The sequence below is a fragment of the Tachyglossus aculeatus genome, chromosome 21 (genome assembly GCF_015852505.1).
Source record: "Tachyglossus aculeatus isolate mTacAcu1 chromosome 21, mTacAcu1.pri, whole genome shotgun sequence".
Taxonomy (NCBI): Eukaryota; Metazoa; Chordata; class Mammalia; order Monotremata; family Tachyglossidae; genus Tachyglossus; species Tachyglossus aculeatus.
In genome coordinates this window covers 47,188,343-47,214,456 of record NC_052086.1, presented here as the reverse complement: position 1 = coordinate 47,214,456, position 26,114 = coordinate 47,188,343, and the positions used below count along the sequence as shown (strand labels likewise).

Below are 26,114 nucleotides of genomic sequence, written 5' to 3'. Positions count from 1 at the left end.
CAGTCTTAACCCCATTTTACAGATGAGGGAACTGAGGCCCAGAGAAGATAAGTGGCTTGTTCATGGTCACCCAGCTGACACGTGGCAGAGCAGGTATTCGAACCCATGACCTCTGACCCCCAAGCCCGTGCTCTTTCCACTGAGCCACGCTGCTTCTCTGTTAAGCAGCGTGTATCGTTACTTATTGCGTATCTAGATGGACCAGATCCGAAAAACTGCATGGGCATCAGAACAGGGCAAATGTGGACAAGGGTGGTAGCTTCAAGGGTCGGTGCAGGATCACCAGACTTTTACCTCCGAAGGCCTGTCCCCAGCAGTTGTCTGAGTGATAAAACATGAGGATGGAACTCTCCGAAGCAAGATGTATTCAGATCTATTATTATTATCAACAATGTTGGTATTTGTTCAGTGGTTACTAGGTGCCAAGTGTTGTGTTAAAGCTCTGGGCTAAAAACAAGATCATCACGTGTGATTTTAGCAGGATTAAGTCCGGGGCCGGTTCTGTAGGTCTTTTAGGAAGTTAAACCTCCCCCCGGCACACTCCCGCCGGAGCCTCCTCTTGAATCTTAATCCAGCTCGATCCCCAGGATTGCCCTGAAATCAATCCTGCCCCAGAGGAGGGATATTGGGCAAACAAGTCATTTGGAATTTTGTTCCTTGATCACACTCTTCTCCATTTCGTGGTTCTTGGGTCTGCTTAACGTAGTAGTTCAGATTCAAAAAATTGGATCTGTGGAAGCAAGATATGAGTTGGTTAATAAGGAATCGCGGTCAGCCTCTGGTTCAATGTCAGGCTCTGCGTACATGATTGCTTCTTGCATTTACCCCTCCTTTCTTTTTCAGCTTTCAGATATGAGCAAAGAAATATATTTCAGCTGTAGAGCCTGCATATCTGGGTCAGGATTTAGTTTGCTTCCCCTGCCAAAAGCACCTTCCGCCATCCCCTACAAATTGCGGTGTCGAGGGGAGGGGTGGCAATTCTTAATGCTCTTAAAACATATTTCACGCATAGCCGGTAAAGCTTGCCAAAATAAGCCAAACCCCTTCGGAACTGTCCCTCGCGTCTTCCTTCCACAAAAAAATAATTTTCTCTCTTCTGAAAGACGGCGTTGTCACGAAGGACAGATCGTCTTTGTTTCAAGGGCAGCTGGAGCCCAAGTATCCGATGCCCGGGTGCAGGGAGAGTTCCCAAGGCCAGGATTGGACCGGCTCTGAAGTTCTGAGCGGGGGAAATCGCATCACGAGTGATTGGGAGTGGAAGATCACGGGGGTTAGTTGGTTTTTCCCACCGCCGACCCTCCTACCTTCCTCCCGGCTGCACCACGCTTGACTCAAGCTCCAACCAAGCAGCCAAGCTGCTCCGAGCCAGATGTAACTCACGCTGACTCGCTGGCTCACATGGGCACTAGACCATAAGCGGGACTCAAGACAGTATCTACCTCATTGCCCAGGACTAACGTCTGTTCTTTCCTTTCATCACCCAAGTGTCCGTCTCCTAGTTAAATTGTTGCACAGAGCTGAGCCTGAGCAGCTCCATATCTATTTAAGAATCCCATTGGGGCAGGGAGGACTTAGAAACCAAGCACAATTAGTTTCAGGGATTAATGCAACGTTTCCCTCTCCCCTCTACCCCGCACACGAAGAAATGCTTTAGGAGAATCATATTTGCTTTGCTTTTTTTGTAGTCTTCTAGACCACTGTTGGGTAGGGACCGTCTCTATATGTTGCCAACTTGTACTTCCCAAGCGCTTGGCACACAGTAAGCGCTCAATAAATATGATGGATTGATGGATTGATAGTATTTAAAGAACACTGAGTCTCTTTTTTAGAACAGGGGAATTGAAGAGTCTCTCCAGCACTACCTGGTGTTGCAAAGCTGATTAAGGTGATTAAAATAGGCTGCCGGGCAGCCTTGCCTTTACATTGCAGTCTGGATGGCAGATCGGAGGGGAGCGTGCAGATTTTGTGCCCGGTTCAAGGGTCAGCAGTTTACAACTGAAAATAGCCTAGGGAGCATTGCATCCATTTTCCTGCCACAGTTAAGGGAGTGAAAAATCACTCTGTGTTGCTTTCTCTATTTCCCAATTTTAATTAGACTATGGATTCATTACAGAATTTTGCATCATGGATTAGGGGAAAAGAATTAATCGTGATCCTGGCTCATCTCTGTTTCAGAACACAAAAGGACCGTCTTTGTGGACCTGCCCTTTCCACCCTCCTGTTCAGCTTTACTTTGTTATCCGCAATCCCAGGCAATCATGTGATTTCGGAATATCCATGATCAGGATTTGGAATTACTGGGCAGCTCATAGCGTAAGTAACCAGCCCTCCTCTGACTTCCACTGTATTAATTAAAGATTTAGTGGTGTAAGGTGAACCTGATTTTTCATGGTTTGAAGAGGGCCCTTGGTAGAACAGTTTTCTCTCTAATGGAACAAGGGAGCAGAATTCCTGTGGGATGGGTCTTGTGTTTCCTCATGTTTTTCCATAGTCTGGAACTTGGCTTTGGAATTATTGGAAAATCCTCTTCTGGGAACATGAAAGCATTTTTTTTAAAACAAGAGACCAGAAGTAGGTGCAATGTACTATGCCAGGCCACTATTAAAGTGCCAAAATAGAAAAAAATGTACAAGACTATATTTCATTAACAACCTGCCTATCAAATTGGATGCTTATATATCTATGTATATATGTGTGTATATATATATATAGCTGTATATATCTATAATTCTATCTATTTTGATGACATTGACACCTGTCTACTTGTTCTGTTTTGCTGTCTGAATGTTTGAAGTGGAAGTTTACTTGTGTTTGGTAGATGGTCAGTGATCAACGAATCAATCAGTGATATTTATCGAGCACTTTCATTCATTCATTCAGTAGTATTTATTGAGCGCTTACTGTGTGCAGAGCGCTGTAGTAAGTGCTTGGGAAGTACAAGTTGGCAAAATATAGAGACGGTCCCTACCCAGCAGCGGGCTCTCAGTCTAGAAGGGGGAGACAGACAACAAAATAAAGCATATTAACAAAATAAAATAAATAGAATAAATATGTACAAATAAAATAAATAGGGTTGAGAGCACTGTACTAAGCGCTTGGGAGCATACCAATATAACAAAGTTGGTAGACACATTCCCTGGCCATAATGCCCCATCCTGAAAAACTGTGAAGTTATTATGCATGTTGTGGCTTGTCAATGACACAATACATCAGAAATTGATTAACGGAGGGTTTTATGAGCTGGATTACGGAGAAGATAAGCTTCATCCTTTTTGTGTTGCTGTCATTTTTTTTATAAGCTTATGGCAATGTAAATATGTACAAAATAAGCAAAGAAATAGTCTAAACCAGTTCTGTACTTGGGTCCTGTATTTATTGCCAAGGCATTTACTGCAAGTATTAAATGTTTGTGTGACAGTTTTTCAAACCAGAAGAATTTGGACATTTGAGCTCACTGAAAAGAGGTACTGCTTAGGAAATAAGTGCCCAGGTGTTAGATGTTTTTTCTGGGGAAAGAAAACATTGGCAAATGTGGATAAATGTTGTTTGGGTTTAATATTATGGGTCTGAAGATTTCAACATGTTTTTAAAAGGAAGGGACTGAATGATAGAGATTCAAGCTGTTAGATACATTTGCATTTAAGAGTAATTACACTTAATTCACAAATTGTTTTAAAAATGGAAAGCTTTCTATAGCTGACCTACTCAGGCTTAACTGCCCTAAAATAAAATAACAAAGGGAACACAGGAATTGTTTCTTGGGTAAAGGTACCCTGCCTTTTTGAATAGGCATTTATTAGCCTTTACATTGGATATAAGAACAGATTTTTGTCGTAATTTAAATTCCACCCAACTGTTGAACGGCACCATCAGGCAATGATTCTAGAAGGTCTCAAAAAGCCTCGTTTAATCTTGTTTTTAGTATCTCACAACACCAGGAAGCCATTTGCCTCATGATAATCCCGAAGTTAGTAATAACCACAAGATGAAAAGTAGGGCTTCCTTATTTTCCCGCTTCCTCATTAATCAGATTACCTTTACTTTTTAGGTTTGCTCTAACTCAGTGTAACGCAGCCGCAAGAGCAAAATAAAAACACAGGTACCATAATCATGACACATTCATTTGAGTGTTATCGACAGTAAGTCAAACTCAGCTGTATCTTTCTTAAAATGCAACTGGAGACTTACAGCATGCAGTGTAAATACGCCCGTTCACTGCCTGCATTTCCACTGCTAAAATACATCAAAAGGGCACAGAAAAATCTCTCTGTCTTCTGTTAGTTTACGGTGTTTACAGCAGTGACCTAGAGATGGCCGTTGGTTTCTTTCTGCAGTCTCGGGCAAATACCAGTTACCATCAGCTGTATTATTTTGCTCAGCAAAATAGCGGACCCTTTCCGAGGGGCTATGATTTACCAGAAATCATCTCCAGCCAAGAGGATTACCACAGATCGATACGCCATTCTTCCATTCAGGAATGAAGTGTCCAAGCAAGAGATTTGAGTCCATTGTAAAAATTGGGGTTGGGGGGCGGGGGGGGGGGTAACAGAATAACAACTGTGATGAAACTTATTTTTCTTTTGAGGAGCTGGAGGGTAGGAAGTTCAGCAAAAAAGTCAGCTGGAATCTATCTTGGAAATTTTGATACCTGTTTGGGGTTGGGCAGAAAGGTTGTACGTTTTTAGACTGTGAGCCCACTGTTGGGTAGGGACTGTCTCTATATGTTGCCAACTTGTACTTCCCAAGCGCTTAGTACAGTGCTCTGCACACAGTAAGCGCTCAATAAATACGATTGATTGATTGATCTGAGAAGCAGCGTGGCTCAGTGGAAGGAGCATGGGCTTTGGAGTCAGAGGTCGTGGGTTCGAATCCCAGCTCCGCCACATGTCTGCTGTGTGACCTTGGGCAAGTCGCTTAACTTCTCAGAGCCTCAGTTCCCTCATCTGTCAAATGGGGATGAAGACTGTGAGCCCCACGTGGGACAACCTGATCACCTTGTATCCCCTCCAGTGCTTAGAACAGTGTTTTGCACATAATAAGCGCTTAACAAGTGCCATTATTATTATTATTATTATCATCATCATGACCTGAAGGAGAGGGCACAGGCCTGAGAGTCGGAGGACCCAAATTATAAACCTGACTCTGCCACTTGCCAGTTGTGTGATCTTGGGCAAGTCACTTGAATTGTCTATATGTCTATATATCTATAATTCTATTTATTTTGATGGCATTGACACCTGTCTACTTGCCTCAGCTTCTTCACTTGTAAAATGGGGATTAACTATCTCCTCTTCCTTAGACTTCAAGCCCCACGAGGGACAAAGACCGTGTCTGATCTGATTATTTTGTATCTACCCCAGCCCTTGATGCAGGGCTTGGCAGATAATAAGCACTTAACAAATATTACAGTTATCATAATCATTATCATCAGAATTCAGAGCCCACTTCCTCACATTGTCATAGCTAAAATTGGGTACAGAAAGGCAGTGTTATTTTTTTTTTTTTGGCCTGGTCCCTCAGCAGCTCACCTTTCCAGTTGTCATTGCACTAAAAAGACTGAGCCCCCTTTTTCCTCTCCTCCTCCCCATCCCCCCCGCCCTACCTCCTTCCGCTCCCCACAGCACGTGTATATATGTCTGTACTGATTTATTACTCTATTTATTTTACTTGTACATATTTACTATTCTATTGATTTTGTTAATGATGTACATCTAGCTTTATTTCTATTTATTCTGATAACTTGACACCTGTCCACGTGTTTTGTTTTGCTGTCTGTCTCCCCCTTCTAGACTGTGAGCCCGCTGTTGGGTAGGGACCGTCTCTATATGTTGCCAGCTTGTACTCCCCAAGCGCTTAGTCCAGTGCTGTGCACACAGTAAGCGCTCGATAAATACGATTGAATGAATGAATGAACGATATGGAAGAATAATCAAACTGCAAATTCCTGATGAATTCTCTTTGCCCACACTCACGGGGCTAATGAAAATAGAATTTTCTAGATCCGCAGAAACATCCCCTCCCTCCAAAATGGGTGAGATCCATCCCTGCTTTCCCAAATTTCACCGAATCAGTTTTGAGACTGCTAGAATTGACAACTTAGAGTGAAAAATGCGTGGCAAGCATTGGCCCCAGAATGACACGTACATCTGGATGCCAAAAGACCATGGTATTAGAAGAGACTTTTGAGAGATGATCTATTGCTTCCCATTCCTCCGGGCTGCTTTAATAACGTTGAACTGATGCACTTAGTTACAGTTCATGCTGAGAAGAAATTTCCAATTAACCTACCTACGGCAAGTTCTTAGTATATTTTTTTCTGGCTGAAATTTTCAGCCAGATTTTTTTTTCCAGTGCTCCTTTTGCCCCTGAAATTTGATCATGTAAAAAGGTAAGGCGTTCTGCTACCATCAGGGAATTTAAACCAAAAATAAAAGCTGACCAACACTGTAGAGTGTCAAGTCATATCTTCATATAAGAATATACATCCTCACTCTCCAGGGAGTGTGGTTAAAATTGTTTTGAAGGTGATCTCTTTGGATTAAATGATGTATTAATATTATCCTATCAGCGGGCTTAATATCAATACGTGCTGCCTCTCTTCGACTGAAAGGTTTACTGGCTTAGAAGTGTAATTCACTTGGGTTATGTGACATTTGTTTATTGAAGTGACATAATTTGTGTTTAACACAATTTTCTGTTGTAATGACTTAGTGGGATATAGCTGCGGTGCACTGGGGCACTGACAGCTGCCCACATTATCATTATTGAACAGCTTTCTTTCTGATCAGTTTAAAGCATTCATTTGCTTGTACGTGAGCCTGTTCGTAAAAAACCTTTAGAGTAGTTCTTTGATGAATAGACTTTTCTGACAGGCTTATGTTCAATCCCCAAAGAGCAGGCAGCCATCCAACAATCAAATGATTGCAGTGAAGTCTCTTTAGTGTAACACATGCTTGATTGTTTTCTGGAGCAATTTAGGTGGGGAGCGGGAGAACAGTTGTCTTTGATCTGATAGTTTACACATCGCCTGTACATCCTGTCCTTGAGAACAGCGAAGAGGAAGCAAAATGTCGTTTCTGGTCCATCTTTGAAACAAAACTAAAAATACTGTATATGTTTGCTTCAGGGGGTGTTCCTTGTTGCTCTGAAACCAAGTCAACCCAGATTTCCTCCAAAAAATTGGTACTTCATTCATTCAATCGTATTTATTGAGCGCTTATTTCTACTAATTACTTCTAATTACTAATTACTTCTAATTGGAAATGTTATTTTGCAGAGCAGATCTCTCTCTCTCTCTCACACACACACACAGGCACACACACACACACACAAGTATTTCTTCATACCTCTCTTCTTCTTACTCTTATGCACCAACACAACCACATTGAGAAGCAGCGTGGCTCAGTGGAAAGAGCCCAGGCTTTGGAGTCAGAGGTCAAGGGTTCAAATCCCTGCCCCGCCAATTGTCAGCTGTGTGACTTTGGGCAAGTCATTGCACTTCTCTGTGCCTCAGTTCCCTCATCTGTAAAATGGGAATTAAGACTGTGAGCCCCACGTGGGACAACCTGATCACCTTGTATCCCCCCAGCACTTAGAACGGTGCTTTGCACATAGTAAGCGCTTAACAAATACCATCATTATTATTATTATTATTATCCCTTCTTCCATCCAGAAAAGAAGCAGAGAAGCAGCATGGCGTAGTGGTTAGAGCACAGGCCTTGGAGTCAGAAGGCCACGGGTTCTAATCGCGGCGCTGCCACTGGTCGGCTGGGTGACCTCGGACTGCTCACTTCACGAAGCAGCCTGGCTCAGTGGAAAGAGCCCGGGCTTTGGAGTCAGAGGTCATGGGTTCAAATCCCGGCTCCGCCACTTGTCAGCTGGGTGACTTTGGGCAAGTCACTTCACTTCTCTGGGCCTCAGTTACCTCATCTAGAAAATGGGGATTGAGACTGTGAGCCCCACGTGGGACAACCTGATCACCTTGTATCCTCCCCAGTGCTTAGAACAGTGCTTTGCACATAGTAAGCGCTTAATAAATGCCATTATTATTATTATTCTCTGTGCCTCGGTTACCTCATCTGTAACATGGGGATTGAAACTGTGAGCCCCACGTAGGACAGAGACTGCCCCAGCCGATTTGCTTGTATCCAGCCCAACGCTTAGTACAGTGCTTGACAAATACCACAGTGATTATTTTTATCCATCCTCTCACTCCTACCCAGTTTCTTGTTTCATTTCAGTGCTTGGCACAAAGTAAGCACTTAACAAATGCCAGGATTATTATTTCTTTTGAAATTCAGCGGCAAGTCAGTTAAAGTCTGTGGGGCGGGCTCTCAATCCTAAAATGACAGAAGACTGTATGAATAAAAAAACCCCAGAACAAGCTTTGGGAGCACTGTAGTTCGTGAGGTATAAGAAGAGAAAGAAGGCAAGGCAATATTGCTCATTGCAGTGGAATTAACTTTGTGAGTAATGCTATTTCTTGAAATATCAGTTTAATGTGAACCTTGCAAAGTTCTGGAACGAGTCTCAAGATTGAGACAGTGTTACTATAGTGGTGAATCCTTGCTTACATTCAGATATGAAATTGAATTTTTAAACTGTGTAATTGTTGGAAACTAAACTTTCTGGTGATTTCTACCTCCGACTGGGTTTTGCAGTCAGTGCAACAAGTATTTACGGAGTGTTCTCAGTGGGCCTAGCAATGAGCCGAACTTCCATTTCTGGGATTTCCAGTGCTCCCTCCGGTATCTGAGTGTTCACTTTTTCTATTTTCAGGATCTGAACATAGGTGCAAAGAATGTGAAGCTCTATGTCAATGAAAGCCTTGTATTTGATGGCGAGTTAGGAAAAGGCAAGGGAGACCTGGACGCTGATTGTAGCGTCACAGTCGACCTTAAAGGAGGACAGAAGAGTCCCTATACGGAAGAAAGGAAAGAGGCGAACGCACCTCGTAGTTCAGAGGATAACAAGGAATTAGGTTTAAATAATTCACAGCCGGAAGATAGAACGGAAGGACGTTTTCTAGATGGAAAAAATGATTCCACTAATAGCCCCGGGGATAATCTGCCTGATTTAGAGGAAGATTTGAAGTTATTATTAGCTCCTGATACCATGGCTGATGAAACCAGGGGCTGCCCAGCACCCAGTTTTGTGGAACACCATCACTCTGATGACGAACTGACCCTGAGCGAGCAGCTGGAAAAACTCTCGGGTCGAAAAATCTTCCCCTCGACCAGTCAAACTCCACCTTGGTTGCAGTCGTTCTCCAAAGCGAAATGCAAGCGCGAGTCGGGGGTCAAGCAGAAACCTCCGTGGCTGGCCTCAGGAACCCCCGTGGTCAAACCGCAGCCCGGTGACACCCTTAAAGACTGCCCTGAATGGACCGATGAGATTTATAAATGCCCCCGAAGTGAACAGGGAAGGCCCAGCAGCAGGAATGCCGATGGAAGTGACAGATGGCAAATGGACAGCAAAATGCCACGCCGGGATGATATGGACATATTTGACCGTCTTTCTAACAAAGATCGCTACGGTCTAGAGCGCCCTGTCAGTGGGAGGAGAAGTTCAAGGAAAGATGTTTTCAATAGTAACCTTGGAGGTGAATATCATCCCAGCAAAGGTAAGAACAGAGAAACATGAAAAACTCAGGCACTGTGGAATCTTCACTGTCACTTCAGTAGTTTCTAATAGGTATGTATTTTAATATTAATAGTAGTATCCATACAGCTATTAAGAGCTTTGAAACACTACTTTTATCATCATCATCATCATCAATCGTATTTATTGAGCACTTACTATGTGCAGAGCACTGTACTAAGCGCTTGGGAAGTACGAATTGGCAACATATAGAGACAGTCCCTACCCAACAGTGGGCTCACAGTCTAAAAGGGGGAGACAGAGAACAAAACCAAACATACTAACAAAATAAAATAAATAGAATAGATATGTACAAGTAAAATAAATAAATAAATAGAGTAATAAATATATACAAACATATATACATATATACAGGTGCTGTGGGGAAGGGAAGGAGGAACTTTTATTCGTTCTTAGTGGCCTTCAGAAGTTTGGGCACTTTCCAAAGGAGAGCAGCTTAGTCCAGAATCCCTGTTTTACACAGATTTGCAGGTTGCTGGTCACTTGCTGCCTTAGGGGTAATAATAATAATAATAATGATGGCATTTATTAAGCGCTTACTGTGTGCAAAGCACGGTTGTAAGCGCTGGGGAGGTTACAGGGTGATCAGGTTGTCCCACAGGGGACTCACAGTCTTTTTACAGATTTTACAGATGAGGTACCTGAGGCTCAGAGAAGTGAAGTGACTTGCCCAAAGTCACCCAGCTGACAATTGGCAGAGCCGGGATTTGAACCCGTGACCTTTGACTCCAAAGCCCGGGCTCTTCCCACTGAGCCACGCTGCTTCCAATTTGCTTGACTAAATTACTGGGTAGGTAAGCAAGTTTGCTCTCTGTGTCCTGACTTCTGAATCACCATCCTGGGAAACAGCTGGACAACAGCAGTGACAGAGAACGGATGTTTCTGCATCATTCATTCATTCATTCAATTGTATTTATTGAGCGCTTACTGTGTGCAGAGCACTATACTAAGCGCTTGGGAAGTCCAAGTTGGCAACATATAGAGACGGTCCCTACCCAACAGTGGGCTCACAGTCTAGAAGGGGGAGACAGAGAACAAAGCAAAACATTTTGGGACAGGGACTATGTCTTATGTCTGACCGATTACCTTGTATCTACCCCAGCACTTAGAAGAATGCTTGGTACATAGTAAGAGCTTAACAAATACCACAGTTATTAGTAGTGGTAGTAACCGAAACAGTAATAATAATAATTATATTGCTTGTTAGGCACTTACTATGTGCCAAGCACTTTTAAGCACTGGCATAGATACAAGGTAATCAGGTTGTCCCACGTGGGGGGCTCACAGTCTCAATCCCCATTTTACAGATGAGGGAACTGAGGCACAGAGAAGTTAAGTGGCTTGCCCAGGGTCACACAGCAGACAAGTGGCAGAGCGGGGATTAGAATCCACGCCCTCTGACTCCCAAGCGCGTGCTCTTTCAACTAAGCCACGCTGCTCCTATCAGGAACAGTAGTATTTATTGAGTACTCAGTTCATTCATTCATTCATTGTCGTATTTATTGAATGCTTATTGTGTGCAGAGCACTGGACTAAGCGCTTGGGAAGTCCAAGTTGGCAACATATAGAGACGGTCCCTATTCATTCACTCATTCATTCAGTCGTATTTATTGAGCGCTTACTGTGTGCGGAGCGCTGTACTAAGCGCTTGGGAAGTCCAAGTTGGCAACAGATAGAGACGGTCCCTACCCAACAGCGGGCTCACAGTCTAGAAGGGGGAGACAGACAACAAAACATATTAACAAAATAAACTGTACTCAGTTGGTACAGTGCACTATACTAGGCACTTGGAAAGTACAGAATAATGAAGTGACACATTTCCTGCCCTCGAGAAGCTTATATTCTAAAGGGGGAGACCAACATAAAAATGCTAGAGAGATCAAAAATAAAGTGCACTTATGCACACGAATGCTAAGAAGGGTGCAGTACATATCTTTATCATTCCTCCTACCCAAAACTCATTTTAGTGCCTATCTCCCCCACTACATTTTAAGATGCTTGATGGGAATGGATTATACCTTCTAAGTCTATTATACTCTCAAATGCTTAGTACAGTGCTCAATTGATAAATACTCGATTGTCAATTGATTTGGCGCTGATTATTCATAAGAATAATAATAATGATGGTATTTGTTAAGCGCTTACTGTGTGCAAAGCACTGCTGGTTGACCATCAAGTGGGATTATGTGGTCAATTGAAGGTGAATGCCTATGTGAATGTGATCAATCGGTCAATCACTAGTATTTATTGAGCGCTTACTCTGTGCTGTGTACGAAGCACTTAGGAGTACTAGTCTATTTATTTTGTCAATGACGTGCATCTAGTAAGTTGTTCGTCATCAGTTGGGCGTTTTTCCAACAAAAATCTGCATAATGAATATATTGTTCTTCCTCATCCCACAGTATCTGGAGTATCTGTCACAATTTCTGGTTTGACCTAGGCCTGCTTCGGTAGAAGCAGCATGGCGTAGTGGATAGAGTCTAGAAGGTCATGGGTTCTAATCCCGGCTCTGCCGTTTGTCTGCTGTGTGACTTTGGGCAAGTCACTTCACTTCTCTGTGCCTCAGTTACCCCATCTGTAAAATGGGGATTGAGACCTTGAGTCCCATGAGGGATGGGGACTTTGTTCAACCTGATTTGCTTGTATCCACCCCAGCACTTAGTACAGTGCCTGGCACATAGTCAGCACTTAACAAATACCACAATTACTATTATTATTATTCTATTTATTCTGATGACTTGACACCTGACCACAGGTTTGGTTTTGTTGTCTGTCTCCCCCTTCTAGACTGTGAGCCCACTGTTGGGTAGGGACCGTCTCTATATGTTGCCAACTTGGACTTCCCAAGCGCTTAGTACAGTGCTCTGCACACAGTAAGCGCTCAACAAATACTATTGAATGAATGTACTTCACAATATAGTTGGTAGGCACAATCCTAGCCCACAAAAAGCTTACAGTCTAAAGGTATTAAAATGGAGAAGCATTAGCTTAGTAGAGGGTTCAGATCCCTCTACTGGGAGGGATTTGTGCCTGGGAGTCAGAAGGACCTGGGTTCTAATCCTGAATCTGCCACATGTCTGCTGTGTGACCTTGGGCAAGTCGCTTATCTTCTCTGTACCTCATCCGTAAAATGGGGGTAAGAAAGAGAAGCAGCGTGGCTCAGTGGAAAGAGCACGGTCTGGGGAGCCAGAGGTCGTGGGTTCTAATCCCAGCTCCACCCCTTGTCAGCTGTGTGACCTTGGGCAAGTCACTTCACTTCTCTAGGCCTCAGTTCCCTCATCTGTCAAATGGGGATGAAGACTGTGAGCCCCACATGGGACAACCTGATCACCTTGTATCCCCACCAGTGCTTAGAACAGTGCTTGGCACATAGTAAGCGCTTAACAAATACCAACATTATTATTATTATGTGGGGCAGGGACTGTGTCCAACCTGATTAACTTGTATCTACCCCAGTGCTTAGAACAGTGCTTGGCACATAATAAGCACTTAGCAAGTACCATAATTATTATTATTTTTATTAATACTACTACTAATAATAATAATAAAAGCAATTACGGACAGGAGAATGGCAGCGTGTGAGGATTTGTGCAGAAGGGCTGTGGGGCTGAGGGGTTGTTGAGTGGGAAAGGAAAAGAGGAGTAGGAGAAATCTTGCAGTCTTCACATTCATTCAATTCAGTCGTATTTACTGAGCACTACTGTGTGCAGAGCACTGTACTAAGCGCTTGGGAAGTACAAGTGGGCAACATATAATACGAACAACATCACCTGCAGAGGTAGTACCTAGCTGGGCATCAAGAACGGTCCATCTTTGGGGTCTAGCTTTGCGTCTGCCCCCTCTTTCTGATTCCTTATTAAACCACTCCCTTCTCCCACGAAAGTTGAGAATTTTTTTTAATGGCATTTGTTAAGCACTTATGGTGTACCAGGCACTGTACTAAGCGCTTGGGAAGTACAAGTGGGCAACATATAATACGAACAGCATCACCTGCAGAGGTAGTACCTAGCTGGGCATCAAGAACGGTCCGTCTTTGGGGTCTAGCTTTGCGTCTGCCCCCTCTTTCTGATTCCTTATTAAACCACTCCCTTCTCGCACGAAAGTTGAGAATTTTTTTTAATGGCATTTGTTAAGCACTTATGGTGTACCAGGCACTGTACTAAGCGCTTGGGAAGTACAGGTGGGCAACATATAATACGAACAACATCACCTGCAGAGGTAGTACCTAGCTGGGCATCAAGAATGGTCCGTCTTTGGGGTCTAGCTTTGCGTCTGCCCCCTCTTTCTGATTCCTTATTAAACCACCCCCTTCTCCCACGAAAGTTGAGAATTTTTTTTAATGGCATTTGTTAAGCACTTATGGTGTACCAGGCACTGTACTAAGCGCCGGGGCAGACATGCTAATCAGATTGGACACGTCCATGTTCCACAGAGGGCTCACAGTCTCCATCCCCATTTTACAGATGAGGTACCTGAGACACAGAGAAGTTAAGGTCACCCAGAAGATGTAGCAGAGTCAGGATTAGAACCCAGGTCCTTCTGACTCCGAGGCCCGTACTCTCTCCACTGGACCACACTGCTTCTCAGCATGGCCGTGTGGCTAGACGAAGTCGACCGTTCAAGCTCACCTTCACCTACTCAATATCGCCTATCATGTTCAAGTTGATGGAACAAGATGAGGAAGCTGACCCCAAATTCATTCATTCATTCATTCAATCGTATTTATTGAGCGCTTACTGTGTGCAGAGCACTGTACTAAGCGCTTGGGAAGTCCAAGTTGGCAACATATAGAGACGGTCTATTGTCAGATATGAGTGGAGAGAGAATTCCAGGCCTCAGTGAGGAGAAGCAGTGTGGCTCAGTGGAAAGAGCCCGGACTTTGGAGTCAGAGGTCATGGGTTCAAATCCCGGCTCTGCCAGTTGTCAGCTGTGTGACTTTGGGCAAGTCACTTCACTTCTCTGGACCTCAGTTACCTCATCTGTAAAATGGGGATGAAGACTGTGAGCCCCCCGAGGGACAACCTGATCACCTCATAACCTCCCTAGCGCTTAGAACAGTGCTTTGCACATAGTAAGCGCTTAATAAATGCTACAATCATTATTATTATTATTATTATTATTTGGGCAAGGGTCGATGGCAAGATATATGAGATTGAATTTCAGAGAGTGGGTTGGCTTTAGAAGCAGCATGGCCTAAATTGGGCCAGGGAATCAGAGGACCTGGGTTCTTATCCCAGCTCCACCATTTACCACTGAATGACCACGGGCAAGTCACTTAACTTTTCTGTGCCTCAGTTCCCTCATATACAAAATGAAGATTCAACACCTGTTCTTCCGCTTAGACTGAGCCCTGTGTGGGGCTTGACTATCTTGTGCTTAGTACAGTGCTTGGCACATAGTAAGCGCTTCACAAATACCCCAGTTATCAGAAGAGCAAAGTGTGCTTTTTGGGTTGTAGTAAGAGATCAGTGAAATAAGATAGGAAGGAAAGAGCTAAGTGCTTTAAAGCCGACGGTAAGGAATGGTTTGATGCAGAGGTGGAGATGAGGATAGTGACATGGCTGTGGGCTTGTGAGGCAGGGAAGATAGTGGTGTTGCTTAAAGTAATGGGAAAGTCAAGGGAAAGACAGAGTTTGGGTGGGAAGATGAGGAGTTCTGTTTCAGACATGTTAAGTTGGAGGTGTCAGTGGGACATCCAAAAAGAGACATCCCGAAGGATGGAGGAAATGCAGGACTGCAGAGAAGGAGAGAGGTTAGGGCTAGGGGGGTGGATTGGGGAATCATCCATGTAGAGAAAGGAGTTGAAATCGTGGGAGTGAGTGAGTTCTCCAAGGGAGTGGGTGTAGGTGGAGAACAGAAGGGGATCCGGAACTGAGCCTTGAGAGGCTCTTACAATTAGGGGATGTGAAGCAGAGGAGGAGTCTGCGAAAGAGACTGGGAATGAGCGGCCAGAGAGATCGGAGGAGAACCAGAAAAGGACAGTGCCTGGTGAAGCCGGGCGTTTCCAGGGAAAGGGGCTGGTTCGTAATGTTGAAGACAGCTGAGAGATCTAGGAGGATTAGGATGGAGTAGGAGCTATTGGATTTAGGAGGAAGGTCACTAGTGACTTTCGAGAGGGTAGTTTCTATGGAGTGAGTGGGGAGGGAGCCCCATTGTCAGAGGTCAAGAAGAGGAAGTAAAGGCAGCTGATGTGAACAACTTCTTCAAGGAGTTTAAAAATGATAGGAGGGAGATGGGGTGGTAACTGCAGCTTGCCATGGTGTCAAGGGAGGCTTTTTTTTTTTTTTAGGATAGGTGTTATTCAGTTTGCCAAATAAGAAATTAAGGAACTCCTGGTATAGGACGGGGAGAATTTGGCATCAAAATGTCTTCTGTTTCAGCCATGCCAAATTTGTCTCAATCAATCAATCAATCAATTGTATTTATTGAGCGCTCACTGTGTGCAGAGCACTGGACTAAGCGCTTGGGAAGTACAAGGTGGCAACATATAGAGACAGTCCCTACCCAACAGTGGGCTCACAGTCTAGAAGGGGGAGACAGAGAACAAAACCAAACATATTAACAAAATAAAATAAATAGAATAGATATGTACAAGTAAAATAAATTAAAAAATAGAGTAATAAATATGTACAAACATATATACATATATACAGGTAGACATAGTTCTATATATATATATAAAATAAATTAAAAAATAGAGTAATAAATATGTACAAACATATATACATATATACAGGCCGACATAGTTCTATAGATATATCTATATCTATCTATATATATCTATAGAACTATGTCTACCTGTATATATATATATATAGATATATCTATATATCTATATATATCTATAGAACTATATCTACCTGTATATATGTATATATATGTATATATGTATATAGAGATATGTATCTATATCTATCTATCTATATAGATATATAGATATATATGTATATAGAGATATATATCTATATATATCTATATAGATATATAGTCCCGCCGCGGACTGCCGTCGTCGTCATTGTCATTGTCGTCATCGTGATGGTGGCGGCCACCGCCTTCTTCTCCTGCATGTCCCTTCTGCATATCTGTGACTCTTGGGAAAGAGCACCACTCTGAGAATCAGGTGGTCCATCTTCTAGTTGCCCTGCCATTTTCCTGAAGGTCTGTTAGGAGGGCACACTTAATTGTCCTTTTAAGTCCCACTCTCCGTACAGGTGAAGCCAAACAACAGCCAATGTCCAGAAATGTCAATATTGACATCGAACAGCCTGGAAAAATAATGTCCAAGCCTATACCATCGTCAGGAACCACGCATTGGAAACTAATATTTTGCCTGTTTATTATCATATGATTTCCAGGAGCCCCAGAAAGGAGGCTGTTAGGTTTTCTTGAAGCCGCTATTTCCTTTCTTTTCTAAGGGTTGCAGCTCATCTTTAAAATAGTTATCGTATGTCAGAGCATATGAAATAATTTTCGCACGTTTTGCTGAGGTTATTCTACGTGTTTAATGACAAAATCTGGAAAGCAGTAATCCAGGTTGGGGAAAGCAAAGTAGCAGCTGCTCTAGAACCGAATGCACTCACTGGGACTCGAAAGATTACAACATTTCCTCGTGTTTAAGCAACAGACCCTCCAGCTTTACTTTCTTTTTATTTCTAGATGACACCTCTCCTGTCAAGTCCACAAAGGCATTTAGAACCAGGTGGCGGAACGAACAGGAACACACCCTCCAGGAATCTTGGAATTCCCTCAACGAGTTCAATCGTTCTCACCGGGGGCGCATTTCCAACATGGAATTCCAGGGAGATATCTTTGACGAGTTCCTCCAGCAGCAGAAGATCAGCAGGCTGGGGGAACAGCAGTCGATAAAACAGACAAATCCAGAGGAACCGTTAAGAGGGCAGGAAGATTACACCTCGGAGAATGATGACGGGAGTGATTTTAAAATTCCGGTCTTACCGTATGGGCAGCACCTAATTATTGACATCAGATCAACCTGGGGAGACAGGCACTACGTTGGCCTCAATGGGATTGAAATTTTTAGTTCCAAGGGAGAGCCAGTGCGGATTTCCAATATCAAAGCCAAACCCCCTGATATTAATATTTTACCGGTCTACGGCAAAGATCCCAGGGTGGTATCCAACTTAACGGATGGGGTTTATAGGACCCAGGACGACATGCATCTCTGGCTAGCACCTTTCACGCCCAGCAAGTCTCACTTTATCTACGTCGACTTTGCGGATCCTTGCCAAGTAGCCATGATTAGGATTTGGAATTACAATAAATCACGGATACACTCTTTTCGAGGCGTGAAAGACATCACAATGCTACTCGATAAACAGTGCATCTTTAAAGGAGAAATTGCCAAGGCTTCGGGAACATTGTCAGGAGGTATGGTGTCGGACTAACGGTAATTGACCGACCCCACAATTTTAACCATGTCCATTCCACACCTTACTTGTTAAATATTCTGTGTGATATCCCCATATAATAATAACAGTGGCATTTGTTAAGCGCTTACTATGCGCAGAGCACTGTTCTAAGCGCTGGGGGGGTTACAAGGTGATCAAGTTGTCCCACGTGAGGCTCACAGTCTTAATCCCCATTTTACAGATGAGGTAACTGAGGCTCAGAGAAGTTAAGTGACTTGCCCAAGGTCACACAGCAGACATGTGGTGGAGTCGGGATTCGAACCCATGATCTCTGACTCCAAAGCCCGCGCTCTTTCCACTGAGCCACGCTGCTTCTCCTTATAAATATATATATATATATATTTTTTTTATATATATATATTATATATATAATATATAATATGAAAGAACATACATTTTCTGACCTATCCTTGATCCTTTCAAAGCGGAAATAAAGGAGCATATTTTCTTTTTGTTGCCATTTTGGGATCTAATACAAAGTGCTTTAAAGACACACTTTGAATGGCCCTCTGTTCCTTACACTTGTATTCCAGCGCTTAGAACAGTGCTTTGCACATAGTAAACTCTTAACAAATACCATTATTATTATTTGTTTTGCAGGGAAATGAGAGTCTATTAACCAAAGCCAGGAGTAATGGGCCTGCCCTGCGCTAGAAACATCATCTGGTGGAGGGCTTTGGCATAATGTTCCTTTTTTGATTTGAAAATTCCGAGTCGTCCTTCTTTGCTTAATATCTTCCAGCCCCCGAGCAGTTTGGCGATACTATATTATTCACAACGGATGATGATATACTCGAAGCCATATTCTGTTCTGATGAGACATTTGACGATATCGATGTTGAAAGCGTGTCCTCTCTGAGATACGAGGAAGAGCTGAAGAGACCGAGAACCGCCGACGGAGAGGGAGACGAGAGGCCTTTTACCCAGGCGGGCTTACGGATAAGAGACGATCAAGTAGGCCTCTTGCCTCCTCTCCGTCCTCTCACCCCAGCTGGGGCTCCCTCCCCATCTTCAAATCCATTAAAACCACAACTTTCTCCAGCTTTCAGAACCCTCCTGAAATCGCACCACGTCCAAGGACCGAATTCAACCGTATACCTTAGCATTTAGCTACATACACCCAACCGTGGTGCTTGTGTTTTTATCCATTCTTGTATTTTACTTACTCCTGCATTTACTCTCTTATCCATCTTCCGTTACTGTCCTTCGTCCAGTTGTATCTTTATCCTTCCTCTAACTGTAAATACATTATGCAACGTCCTCATTAGATTATAGGCTCCTTGGAGGCGAGGGCCATATGTTTCACTTTCGTTGTACTCACCTAAATGTTTAGTATATTGGTGAACACGTGCTTCCCGGATTAAGCCCTCTTTCCCCTGACTCCCTCTCATTCATTTAGTCATATTTATTGAGCGCTTACTGTGTGCAGAGCACTGTATTAAGCGCTTGGGAAATTCAAGTTAGCAACATATAGAGACAGTCCCTCCCTTCTGCATCATGTATGTACCTGGATCCGTGTCCTCTGGGCTTCTGGTGTTCACCCCACTCTCACCCCACCGCCCTTATGTACATATCCGTAAAGTATTTCCACCAGTATCTCCCCTTCTCGACTTTAAGCTCACTGTGGGCAGGGAATGTGTCTACCAACTCTTTTGTATTGTAATAATAATAATGTTGGTGTTTGTTAAGCGCTTACTATGTGCCAAGCACTGTTCTAAGTGCTGGGATAGATACAAGGTTATTAGTTTGTCCCACTTGGGGCTCACAGTCTTCATCCCCGTTTTACAGATGAGGTACTCTCCCGAGCACTTAATACAGTGCTCTGCTCATGGTAAGCGCACGCTAAACGCCACCGATGGATCGATGCTAAGCGCTTAGTACAGTGCTCTGCACATAGTAAGCGCTCAATAAATACGATTGATTGATTGATTGATGAGCGATTAATTGAGGCGCTTAACCTCTAAAGTTTTTGATTGTACCAGGTAACTCAAGATCCCTTCCACGGAGGTGAAGGTTGAGATTTATGGACTTTAATCGGTCAGTGTGTTGTCGAGTCGTACTTGAATTTAAGGTGGTTGGTATCGTCATCAGGAGGACGTTATGTCTCCTCTGTTTCTTCATTAGATTCAGGATCAGGAGCCAGTATTCAATCCTTTGCCAGAGTTCACAACCCCAGAACCGGGGATCTATACCGGAGCATGTAAGTACTTTTGGGAAATTTTCCTAATATGAAATTAGAGTCTCTCATCTTTGGTAACCTAAGAGTTGTATAGAATTTTGTTTGAAAAAAAAAAAACCACGTTTCTTTTGACCTCTGGGACAATCTCTCCTACTCCTGTAATTCAGGTTTGGCATTCCTAGCTGAGACACAACCTGGAGAACTGGAAGGGAGCAAGCACCCTATAGTAGGAAACTTCTAGATTTTCTGTTTAGTTGAATGTATTTATCGTCCGAAGCTTCATTTATACTGTAGTAATGAATGCATGAAAATGTCAAGGGAATAATAGACCCCTATGTAGAAAACAGCCCAGGAGGCCATAAAGTATAGGTCATGTCATATCAACTAAATGGGGTTTGGGATAGAATGACCAAATAACGGGTGAAAGGAATGTAGTAGCTGTTGTACAGCTGACCTTTAGCTGATTTGGATTCCATAATTTGATTCAGTCTCATGAAATTTCATTAACAAAAGGAATTCATCTTGGTAGGCACATGGGACTGCCGCACGGGTCAAAAATTGTTTTGAGAGGCCGCATGGCCCAGAGGGAAGAAACACGGCTGGCAGTCGGGAGACCTGAGTTCCGATCTCAGTTCTGCCCCCGGCCTTAACTTTTCCGTACCTTGATTTCCTCATTATTAATGATGGCATTTGTTAAGAATGTACTATCAATCAATCAGCTGTATTTACTGAGTGCTTCCTCTGTGCAGAACACTGTAATAAGCACTTGGGAGAGTGCAATACAGCAGAGTTGGCAGACACATTCCCTACTCACAACAAGTTTACTATGTACCGAGCCCCACCTTAAGCAGTGGATTAGATACATGACCATCAGGTCGGACACAGTCTCTGTCCCACATTCATTCATTCAATCATGTTTATTGAGCGCTTACTGTGTGCAGAGCACTGTACTAAGCACTTGTACTAAGCACCCACAACAGGCTCACAGTCTAGAAGAGGGGAGGCAGACATCAAACCAATTAAACAAGCATCAGTAGCGTCATTATAAATAAATAAAATTATAGATATACACACATCATTAGTAAAAAAAAATAGAATTATAATTATAAATATACATATATTGCACAGTATAATATATTGTGTGGTATTACATATGTAACGTTATTATATTATATAATATTGTATAATGTTGCACTGTAAGCTCATTGTGGTCAGGGAGCGTTTCTGCTCATTCTATTTTACTGTACTCTCCCAATTGCTTAGTACAGTGCTCTGCACATAGTAAGCGCTCAAAAAATACAATTGATTGATTTTTTATTTTTAGGAAGAGCAGAATAATAGGAAAAAAATGTTTAAATTGCAGCAGGGGGCATTTAGGATAGGCATCATAGAAAATTCCCTAAACATAAGCGCATATGGTCCATCTGACCCAGTATTCTGCATACAATAGTGGCACCAAAGACTAATTAATGGTTATCCTCCATGGTATCACTCATTAATCACTCACATTCTACTCTAATCAATAGGGTGTCTGACAGGAGGAGGTGAGATTTGATACCGAAAATCTCATTTAAGATCAGAGCTGGTACAGTTTTGAAGGCATATTAAATCATTTTTTAAAATTTGTGTATAAACCTAAATTTAGGGCTGAATCGAGCCGACATACTGACCAAGACTAGAAAATGACCACAGCCATATGGGAAAAAAAATCATAAAATGAACCTCAAAATTGATGAACTGAAAGAAAATGAATGTGAGTCTAAGATATAGCAAAGATGGGGTAAAACGGAGAACTGAGGCCTAGAAGTGGTGAGCAGAAAACTGGACCTATGATTTCAGTTTTTTGCTTGTGAAAATAACTAGGGATTTTTTTTGCGGGAGGTCTGAGTCTGCATTTCAATAAGCCTTTGTGAGGGATAAAGAAATGGCATTTCTGTCATAAGTGACCTTGCTGTGGTGACACCCGTAACACCAGATTTTTAGGAGGTGACCGGGCACCATAAAGATGAAAGATGAATGAAAATGGTCAGCAGAATTTTGGAAGACAAGATTAAAGTATTTGAACTTGTACAAAAAAATGGTTTTTTAAAAATCCATAAATATTTCCAAAGCATATTCACTAAGTAATGCAGGGGCTATTTAACTAGTTATTTAACCAGTAATAGCGGGATGCTATTAAGGGAGGTGAAATTCAGGCCAGATATCAGAATAGACTGGAACGGTGAGATGCATTAGGCTAAATCATGATGGGATGGAAATTGTTCCCTGGGCATGCATTAGCCATTTGCAGGGGTTTAAGTCATTTAGGACACCATTAGTACTCAGTTACAGTTATTGACTAAATGATATAGTGCTTGCCTGAAAGTATGAATTCACCTCCAAATATGATTAAACTTCACCCACGGAAAGCTAACACATCCAGGAGATTCAGATCCCTCACGGTGTAGGATTTTTAAATTTTAGATTATGCGACCACAAGTGACAGGGACCGTGTCCAATTCCCACCTAGTGTTCCGTACTCTGCCTGTAGTAAACTCTTATTATTAATAATAAAATTATGGTATTTGATAAGTGCTTAACGCTGTGCCCGGCACTGTACTAAGCGCCCGGGTGGATACAAGCAGAACAGGTTGGGCACCGTTCCTGTCCCACGTGCAGCTCACAGTCTCGATCCCCATTTTACAGATGAGGTGAGTGAGGCCCAGAGAAGTGAAGTCACTTGCCCAAGGTCACAGAGTGGACAAGTGGCAGGGCCGGGATTAGAACAAATACTATTACTACTAGAATAATTTTCCAGAAGACAGTCTCGATCCCCATTTTACAGGTGAGGTAAGTGAGGCCCAGAGAAGTGAAGTGACTTGCCTAAGGTCACAGAGTGGACAAGTGGCAGGGCCGGGATTAGAACAAATACTATTACTACTAGAATAATTTTCCAGAAGACGTAATAGAACGCTTAAAATTAAGGTTGGGGAAAACATTAGAAGATAATAATAATAATGGCATTTATTAAGTGCTTACTATGTGCAAAGCACTGTTCTAAGCGCTGGGGAGGTTACAAGGTGATCAGGTTGTCCCACGGGGGGCTCACAGTCTTAATCCCCCATTTTACAGATGAGGGAACTGAGGCACAGATAAGTGAAGTGACTTGCCCAGAGTCACCCAGCTGACAATTGGCAGAGCCAGGATTTGAACCCATGGCCTCTGACTCCAAATCCCGGGCTCTTCCCACTGAGCCACGCTGCTTCTCTGCGGATGGAGCCGTGGAGGTAGTACGGGATGATTATAGGACGCACCCTGCAACAGCAAAGAGATTATACATTTCTTGAAAGAGGACCGTGACTTACCTCTGTTTTGTAGAAAGCCTGCCAGGCTGCCATCTTTGAAGGTGTGACTTGTTGCATTTTTTTGTTTTCTGTCCTCTTTAATTCTCGTATTGGTTGATATTTGTGGTCAGATTTGGTATTGGAATTCCCTGGTTTCCTTGTCTTACCGAATCAAAGTGTCTCATTTCGTTGTGGGCAGGGAATGTGTCTGTCTGTCGTGTCTATCGCACTCTCCAAAGCGCTTAGTAAGTGCTCTGCACTTCGTAAGCGCTCAGTAAATATGATTGACTGACCGACGAATATCAGTCTGCAGGTGATAGTCTAGCACTCCCTGATTTTTCATGATCCTGCATTGCTCCAGCAGCACGGTAATTGCTTTCCTGCAAATTCCCATGTTCTCTCAAAATTGTGTTGTGGCAACAATTGTTTAAATCAATCGATCAATCAGGCGTATTTATTGAGCGCTCACTGTGTGCAGAGCACTGGACTAAGCGCTTGGGAAGTACAAGTTGGCAACGTATAGAGACGGTCCCGACCCAGCAGTGGGCTCACAGTCTAGAAGGGGGTTAAATGAAAACGAGGGGTTAGTAGGAAAATGGAATGCCATCCTAAAGCCACGCTTCCTCCGGCAAGATTTCTCTGATTAAATTTGCAACACTTGGAACAGTATCATCATCATCATCATCATCAATCGTATTTATTGAGCGCTTACTATGTGCAGAGCACTGTACTAAGCGCTTGGGAAGTACAAATTGGCAACATATAGAGACAGTCCCTACCTAACAGTGGGCTTACAGTCTAAAAGGGGAAGACAGAGAACAAAACCAAACATACTAACAAAATAAAATAAATAGACTAGATATGTACAAGTAAAATAAGCATCGTCCCTTCCTGTGACTTGAGCAGTTGTGAATTTACATAATCATAATAACAGCAACAACAATAATAATAATGGCATTTGTTAAAGCACTTACTATGTGCCAGGCACTGTACTAAGCACTGGGGCGGGTATAAGGAAATTGGGTGGGAGACCGTCCCTGTCCCATGTTGGGCTCCCAGTCTCAATCCCCATTTTACAGATGAGGTAACGGAGGCACAGAGAAGTGAAGTGACTTGCCCAGGATCACACAGCAGACAAATGGCGGAGCTGAGATTAGAACTAGTGACCTTTTGATTCCCAAGCCCATGCTTGATCTAGTCATTTATAGTCATTTACCATGACCACTCTAGTGTAAATATTTTTCTGTTTTTTGACACATTTAACTCCCACTCCTTTTCATTCATTCATTCAATCGTATTTATTGAGCACTTACTGTGTGCAGAGCACTGGACTAAGCGCTTGGGAAGTACAAGTTGGCAATGTATAGAGACGGTCCCGACCCAACAGTGGGGTCACAGTCTAGAAGGGGGTTAAATGAAAACGAGGGGTTAGTAGGAAAATGGAATGCCGTCCTAAAGCCATGCTTCCTCCAGCAAGATTTATCTGATTAAATTTGCAACACTTGGAACAGTATCATCATCATCATCATCATCAATCGTATTTATTGAGCGCGTACTATGTGCAGAGCACTGTACTAAGCACTTGGGAAGTACAAATTGGCAACATATAGAGACAGTCCCTACCTAACAGTGGGCTTACAGTCTAAAAGGGGAAGACAGAGAACAAAACCAAACATACTAACAAAATAAAAATAGACTAGATATGTACAAAAGTATCCCCTTCCTGTGACTTGAGCAGTTGTGAATTTACGTAATCATAATAACAGCAACAACAGTAGTAATAATGGCATTTGTTAAGCACTTACTACGTGCCAGGCACTGTACTAAGCACTGGGGAGGATATAAGCAAATCGGGTTGGAGACCGTCCCTGTCCCATGTGAGGCTCCCGGTCTCAATCCCCATTTTACAGATGAGGTAACGGAGGCACAGAGAAGTGAAGTGACTTGCCCAGGATCACACAGCAGACAAATGGCGGAGCTGAGATTAGAGCCAGTGACCTTCTGATTCCCAAGCCCATGCTTGGTCTAGTCATTTATACTCTCTTCAACACATATGTGTGTATTCAGTCATTTACCGTGACCACTCTAGTGTAAATATTTTTCTGTTCGACGCATTTAACTCCCACTCCTTTCCATTCATTCATTCAATCGTATTGATTGAGCGCTTATTGTGTGCAGAGCACTGTACTAAGCGCTTGGGAAGTCCAAGTCGGCAACATACAGAGACGGTCCCTACCCAGCAAGGGTCTCACAGTCTAGAAGGGGGAGACAGACTGTAGTTTGTTCATTCATTCATTCATTCACTTGTGCGTATTGAGTGCTTACTGTCTTTCCGATGGCATTTATTAAGCGCTTACTATGTGCAAAGCACTGTTCTACTGTGCGGAGAACACTATACTAGCCTCTTGGGACAGTACCATTTTTTGAGAATCAATCAATCAATCAATTGTATTTATTGAGCGCTTACTGTGTGCAGAGCACTGTACTAAGCACTTGGGAAGTACAAGTTGGCAACATATAGAG

At 43.0% G+C, this 26,114-nt stretch overlaps 1 protein-coding gene across 3 annotated transcripts in view; it reads left to right on the top strand.

Annotated features, from left to right (window-relative positions):
* Positions 1–26,114, top strand: part of LOC119942307 (katanin interacting protein) — a 174,122-nt gene that overhangs the window by 113,761 nt on the left and 34,247 nt on the right. For all 3 annotated transcript variants that reach the window (XM_038763019.1, XM_038763018.1, XM_038763017.1), the window contains exons 15-19: positions 2,176–2,313; positions 8,779–9,622; positions 17,317–18,048; positions 18,832–19,043; positions 20,214–20,289. In XM_038763019.1, the coding sequence (XP_038618947.1) occupies positions 2,176–2,313; positions 8,779–9,622; positions 17,317–18,048; positions 18,832–19,043; positions 20,214–20,289 (2,002 nt within the window). The remainder of the gene's footprint in view (positions 1–2,175; positions 2,314–8,778; positions 9,623–17,316; positions 18,049–18,831; positions 19,044–20,213; positions 20,290–26,114) is intronic.